Consider the following 7,218-nt stretch of genomic DNA (forward strand, 5'->3'; position numbering starts at 1 on the left):
GCTGTCAAGCGATTTAAATATTTAATCGCGATTAATCGCATTAATGTCATAAGCCATGTTTCCATTGACACTTTTTTATCCGAATTAAGTGATATCGAATGAAAAATGCCTTATGGAAACTAAAATTCGATGAAATTTCATGAAAATTGACTAAAATGAAATGCGTTCGGTCTCATCGGATTTTTTCTTGATCGATATACGGCTAATGCGATAAAAGCTGATGGAAACGTTATTTGCCGAATAAATAATGAATTGCGATTAAGTTTTATGCCCTTTTATGGTTGCAACACGCCAAAAGACGAGTTCATTTCCAGCCAGTCTGTTTGCGCACACATGGCGGATGTCAACAAAGACAGATGTAAGTGGACAAAGCAAAAAAAAATGCTTCAACCAAAGGGTTTCTGTGAACCACGATCTCCCAGAACTGATGGAGCGCTCGTTCCCACACCATAGTCACCTTCGCTGTCGTCGGGCATTTACGTGCATCGGCACGTAATGCACATTATCATTATCGTTGTTTTCTTAGGTTAGTTTTGCTTGTTTTTACGTGGCTTGGTTGAGTTCTAATGTAGAATGTGGTCTGTTATTTCTGGTTAACAGACTGCGGCGTTGCTATAACACCGTTGCTATGGACGCAGTTCAGAGACGGAATTCACAGACTAACTATTTTCTTTAGCAGAAGCAATACTCGTTTTTAAATCAATAAACTCGTTTTTAAGTCAATATTTTGTGTCAAATAATTGATTTATTTATTTATTTGGTTGATTTATATGTAATAAGCAGGATAATATATAGCGAGGCGGTTGTTATAGCGAATACAACCGCTTCAACAACCGCCTCGCATACATTATCCCATACATATTTCGCTATCAACTGGCACATAATAAGCATTATTAGGCTTCAACTTTGTTGGTAGATGGCGCAATCCGTTTTGTCGAACAAAACTTTGTTCGCAAAAGTTTGCTTGAATGTTGTTCGATTCAGTGCGAAAATGAATGGAAACATCTTAAAATGTCTCAAATCAATTCGATATACCAATTTGATCGCAAAACAGCATGTGACGTCATTACGTACAGGTTTTTATTCGCTTTAAAGCCGTTTGATGGAAATAAATGCTTTATTTGCATGTTTTTTTACCGAACTTTAGATAATTCGATTGACAAGTGGATGGAAACATGGCTATAGTTAACTCACAATTAATCGCACATTTTTATCTATTCTAAATGTCTCTTGATTTCTTTTTCTCACATTAGTTTTTCTCATTTTAATGCTCTTATCAACATGGAAAAGTGTATCGGCTTGCTTTGTGCAAATGAAATTTTTTATTGAAAACAACTGGCATATACCGTGTTCAATTTCACACTAACATTCTCACTTGGAGCAAATAATCTCTCAGTGTAACACTGTCCATCAATAAAAGGGTGAAAGAAATACTGACGAGGTCCTGATTTTGACGAGGGGGTGGCGAATTTTCATCAGCTGTGTGTGTGTGAGTGCACACTTGGCAATCAAGTGGTATTTCAGACTGGACGTGCTGCGATGATGATAGCTCAGTTCACAACGACGAAACACACGGATCACTTTGGTCTTGTCAATGGAACCATTTGGCAACTTTTTAGTAAAGTAAAATTTCCATTCAGAATCTTACTGCCATCCATTTCAGCGTCTAACGCTCATCATCCACTCAAAACATAACATTAACCAACTATTTGGCCGGCTCGCAAGCCGAAACGAGTGTGTGCGGCGTGCCTGTTTTGTTTCCGGTCTAGCTAGATCCGCTTGCGCTTTGGTCAACGAAGCAACAAAACGTCCTCGTGCGGTGCAAGCCATTGAAATTAAAGGGTTTCATAACGTAGCACCAGGCATGCCGCATCCTGTTGCAAAGCATGTGAAAAAAAAAAAACTACAAAGTTTGCTAAGTAATAGAAGAATAATAACTTGCATTGTACCTATTTGATCACAGTCTCACATGATCACATGAAGCTTAATATTCTTGTGGAAAATTGTGAGTCATTTTATTTAGGACTCTTGATGAATAGAAAGTCAAAAAGAACGTTTATTTGAAAGAGGCAAACTTCTGTAATGTTATAAATGTAATTTTTGATCAATTTAATGACACCATATTAATTAATTAATAAAATATGTGTTCAATATTAATAGTTCTTGGCATCAAAGCATTAAAAAGAATACTACGTTGCATTTACTAGATCTCATTTATACATTAAAATCACCACTAATTTTCAATCAATCTGAATGGATTCAATCAGATTCTGAAAGTTCTATGAACCCTAAACTTTGCAATCAGATTTATTTTTTTCAATGTCATGTGCTGAAGTTCTGTTTGGAAAGAAAAAAATGTATGCAAACATCAGAAATCTTATTATAAAAAGGCTGTGGTAAACATTTGCGTCACAGCACTGCACATGTGCGCAAGGTATTATTGAATCCGGTTGAGAAGATTTTTAGTATTGACTGGATTGTTTCAGGTATACACCACCTCAATCTGATCAATTTAATTTGGATTGAGCTGAGCCTGAGTGGATCTATTGAGGTGTTTACAGGAAGCCTTTTCAATTCGATTGAGCCATTAATCCGAATACTAACAACTTATACTATGAGGTAAAACCCTACCAATGGCCATGAAGATCTCATTCACATTCATGGAAGTCTTTGCTGATGTCTCCATGAACAGCAAACTGTTGTCATCTGCGTAAGTTTGAGCATCCTAGAGAAATAAAGCAACTCTGGTGAGGGAGACATCTTTGGTCGGATATAAAAACTCTCTCTGGTTGGTCTCATTGTGAAGCCATGTATACCTGGAAGTCCACAGCTCTCTTGTTGGCAAGGTCAGCTTTGTTCCCAGACAGTGCAATGACAATGTTTGGGCTGGCCTGCCTCTGAAGCTCCTTCACCCAGTTCTTTGCTCTTGCAAACGACTCCTTCATTGGTGCAAAAACAGAAACACAGAAGAGACAAGGAAATATGACAAAGTTGTTCATAAAACAACTATTCATTCGTGAAGAGAACAACAAATCGACTCACCTCATTGGTGATGTCATAAACTACAATGGCAGCTTGGGCACCTCTGTAGTACATGGGGGCCAAACTGTGGTAGCGCTCTTGTCCGGCTGTGTCCCAAATCTCAAACTTTACCGTTGTGTCATCCAAGCACACCGTCTGCGTAAGGAAGGCCGCTGGAAGCAAAAGTAAAAGGTTGTTGAGAACGTGCAAGCAGGTACACGCAAATTTAGACCCGAAATCCCCTACCTCCAATTGTGCTTTCCTGAAACTCGTGAAACTGCCCCTTGACAAAGCGCAGTACGAGACTGGACTTTCCCACAGCTGACTCCCCTAGCAAGACCAGTTTAAACTGGCAGATCTTATTTCCCGCGTTGGACCCGTTGGGGCGTGTTGCTCCTCCCCTATTGGCCATGACAGTCGTCAATCACCCAGTCTCCTTTAGGCGGTCACACACACACCGAGAGCTGTCCCAGTACTGGCTGCACAGGGTAACATGTAATCAAAAAAAAAAAAAGAGAAATGAAAGAGTGCACTTTCATGTTGACTGCAGACAAAGATCTTTTCTTTCTTCTCTATTCAGAGCTCTCTAACAGGGAATCGCTAATCTAGGCTTTAGTGATGGCGACTAGTAACTCAAATGCTATTTTGGGTTTTAGATGGGCAATTTTAGTCTAAAAAACTAATCTGTTTATTTCCCTTTTTACCTTACAGCTGAATATATGACACTGTGACAATTAATTACAATGATCCCAAACCAGTGACTAAAGATGCGATTTACTCAATTACTGTTTGCCTATATGACACAATTAAAGCAGCATTATGTTATTTTTGAAATTTTGCTTTCAGGGTCCCCCTACAGTTGGGAAAAAGTATTGTCTTCTACTACTGTCATAAAATCTGCCATGGTTACACTAGGGAATACACGCGTGCATGTGTTGACAAGCGATACCCCTGAACTCGTGTATCCCACGTTTACAAGCCAGCGTCTTTATTGTAATGTTACCCTATTGGCTACTGTTTTACATAATGGATGCTAATTCAATTCAGTGTTTGTTGGTAGATATTAGCCATGTCATCAATATTATAATATCAAGCTACCATAGATGAATCTGCAAATTTGTAATCAGTATCATCTAGAGCTGGCGCGAGCTGCCCGCCCCGGCTCTACGGGGATGCTTGAGTGTCTTAAGCGCCCTCAAAAGAAAGCAATGCAGTCTACACTTGATGCAGCGAGGGGCACAACACAACAGTAAACTGCTCACCCGCGTGCTTTTTTTCTGATGCACTTCACATTTGGTTTTACTTGCTGCTTCAGCCATGACAACATACAGAGGTAAAAGAAAAACGCTCGTTGGGCTCTCATGTCGGAATTTGAGGAAGTGACGCAGTTGTATTTTGTAGTTCTCTTTGTGCTCGGGTTCCTACCCGCACCTCGAAGTTACAGAGTGCCAGTAAAAGCGATACAGACCACGTCAGGCTATGGCAGACCTGTCATTCAACCTATTGTAAGTCGATGTACCATCTCAAGGGTTTTGGAAAAATATTATAAAGGTTGAAAAAACTACATAGTGCTGCTTTAATAATAAATTATATGTATAAGTACATTATATCAAAATATTCAGGGGTTCCCCTTCCCAGACTTCTTAATTTTTTTTTAATATGATTTAGATTAAGACTAATTTGTGGAACAGTTTGATCAATTCTTTACATTAAATATTTTAAAGCATTTATTACTTTTTATCTATATGACAATGCATCATAGTTACCACAAAAATATTACGCTGTACAAAACTGTTTTCAACACTGATAGTAAGATAATAATAATGTTTCTTGAGCTTTAAATCAGCATATTAGAATGATTCTGAAGGATCATGTGACACTATAGACTGAGTAATGATGCTGAGGATTCAGCTTTACCATCCAAGGAATGAATTTATTTTTAAAATATATTTTGATCAAATACTGGCAGCCTTGGTGAGCATAAGAGACTTATTTCCAACTCCGAACACACACATACACACATTACAAAGAGTAAGGGAACTCCAAAAATTGCTAGAATTTGCTACAGATTGTAATCATGCATTAAAAACACGGAAAACAGTTGTTTTATTAACCATAATTTAACAATGTTGATATCCTTGCAGAAATAAATGTCTGTAGCCATGGTAACCAATTCTAGCACAGAATGTCTTGAGTAAGCAGTCAAAACAAGCATTCCCATTTAGCACGAAAAAAACAGCCTGAAGCAACAATTCAACGGCAATTCAAAGAAGTATCTCAGCCTTCAGAATGACTAGACAGACCTGCGATAGATACAATACCAGACGCCACCAACTCAAATGACAGTAATAAAACTCAAGGAATATCATAGACATTTACTGTGTCAGCGACCTCAAGGCAAGGAAAACACTTTTCCTGTCAAAATTGTACAGTTGCTGCTGTTATGAAATAGGATAAGATAAAAACAGACCCCTGATGCTCCTGTGACATTGCATCATCGTAAGCTGATCTTTCTATAAGAGAAACCAAGATCTTCTTTGACGCTCACTTCAAATCAACAACAGGAACTCTATCTGCATAACAGGATATAATTCAACTCCTTGAGAAGAAAGTCTGGTGGTATGTCAAACCATGCCAGAACTGCTGTCTTCATCCATTTGGTTTGCATAACAGCTGATATGGGAACAAAATATGTCTTTTATACTTTCCTAGAGTGCAATGTCATGGCTTATATGTAATATTCAAAAGCAAAATAAAAAAAGTGCAGCTAATGAAACAAATCATGACATTCCAAAAGTCAGATCACCTGTGAGAGGTTTTAGTCAAGTGCTGGTGGTCCGAATGTGGACCGTTTTAATGACAGGCCTAACAAAAACAAACCTGTGATTTCTGAGTTGAAAGTTGACACAGTCATCCTGTACATGATTCATATACCCAAAATAAACCTGTATTTTCAACATCACACTACTTCAATAAACCCAACCTACACAATTCCCCTATTTTTCAACACACCCCTGCGCCTAAAACCAAGGAACAAACTGTCTTGTTACTTGGAAAGACAGCCCATATCAGGTCAGATGCCAAGTCTAATAAACCACAGTGATCGCCCATATACCTATGGGAATAAGATAATGACAACATAATAATAAGCTGCTGATAAGCAACTTCACTTTCACTCCAGCATTCCCACCCTGTGCTGCACTCAAACTGCATTCCGACATAACTCAGCTAGCTAAACATACCACGACGGGATGGATATATATTCACGATTTTAAAAAAACAAGATCATATATAATGTACATATGAGGCTAAAGAGATCAGATTTGATGACTTGTGAAGGCAGAATTAGGGCAAGGGGCCTGTAACATTGTTGACGATATCTAACAAGCTAAAGTGGCTAACGTTAACTAGCTTGAGGGATACGCCAAACCAGAAAACGGTACATTCAACGGAGGTATTCGGTGTCTTTTTACCTGAAAGTCAGCCGGCAGGTTGCTTGAACTGATTTCCGACGACGGGGTGCTAAAATTTTTGAGAGGTTTTCCTTATTGTTGGGGTCGGTTAGTGGGAATTTTACCAACCCCGATCAAGTCTCCTCCTTTCTTTTCTCTCGCAACTTCCCCTTTAGAACCAAAACACAAACAAGCGTTTCCGCCCCTCATGCCACGTCAGATGATACTTCCGCCCTGCAATGATGCACTTCCATCATATGATCATAATACGTCCACCACGGTCAAATTGCGTCTGGCTGCTGACTTAGCAGCACCATATCTATATAAAGGCTAGATATCTCGTCCACGCTGCTGGCCAATGGAGGTCGACGTCTGCACCTGGCGGCCATCTTGTCACAGGCAGCTCGTTCACTCGTAACATAGTGTTAATGGTACATGTACTATTTAAATAACCATAACTTGATCAATTTTCTACCGATTTTCAAACGGGTTGGTTTGTTATAAACGTCAGAGATGTAGTTATGACACAGCACACTTATGAATAATAAGTGTATAAATAAATAATCATCCAGATAATTATAGCCACGTTAATAACGTTTGAACCAAACCGTTTGTAAATCTGTCAAGATTTCAACGAGATAAGAGCATTTGTGTTCGTGCTGACCACTCATCTTACGTCAGCTTACCTGTGACAAGATGGCTGCTGGTGATGACGATAGAAACTCTTCCTTAAGACATCTAGCCT

General features: G+C 38.9%; 1 protein-coding gene across 2 annotated transcripts in view; it reads right to left on the reverse strand.

The window, feature by feature from the left end:
* The window catches only part of rab5aa (RAB5A, member RAS oncogene family, a), an 8,638-nt gene extending 1,871 nt beyond the window's left edge, over positions 1-6,767 (reverse strand). Inside the window, exons 1-5 of one of the 2 annotated variants that reach the window (XM_039679024.2) lie at positions 6,495-6,767; positions 3,268-3,500; positions 3,043-3,194; positions 2,817-2,939; positions 2,632-2,725 (exon numbers count right to left, since the gene is read on the reverse strand). In XM_039679024.2, coding sequence (XP_039534958.1) covers positions 2,632-2,725; positions 2,817-2,939; positions 3,043-3,194; positions 3,268-3,433 — 535 coding nt within the window. In that variant the 5' untranslated portion in view covers positions 3,434-3,500; positions 6,495-6,767. The remainder of the gene's footprint in view (positions 1-2,631; positions 2,726-2,816; positions 2,940-3,042; positions 3,195-3,267; positions 3,501-6,494) is intronic. The other variant, XM_039679025.2, reaches the window with a different exon arrangement.
* Positions 6,768-7,218: the final 451 nt, after the last annotated feature.

The sequence above is a fragment of the Pimephales promelas genome, chromosome 18, assembly GCF_988280905.1.
Source record: "Pimephales promelas chromosome 18, fPimPro1.hap1.1, whole genome shotgun sequence".
NCBI lineage: Eukaryota > Metazoa > Chordata > Actinopteri > Cypriniformes > Leuciscidae > Pimephales > Pimephales promelas.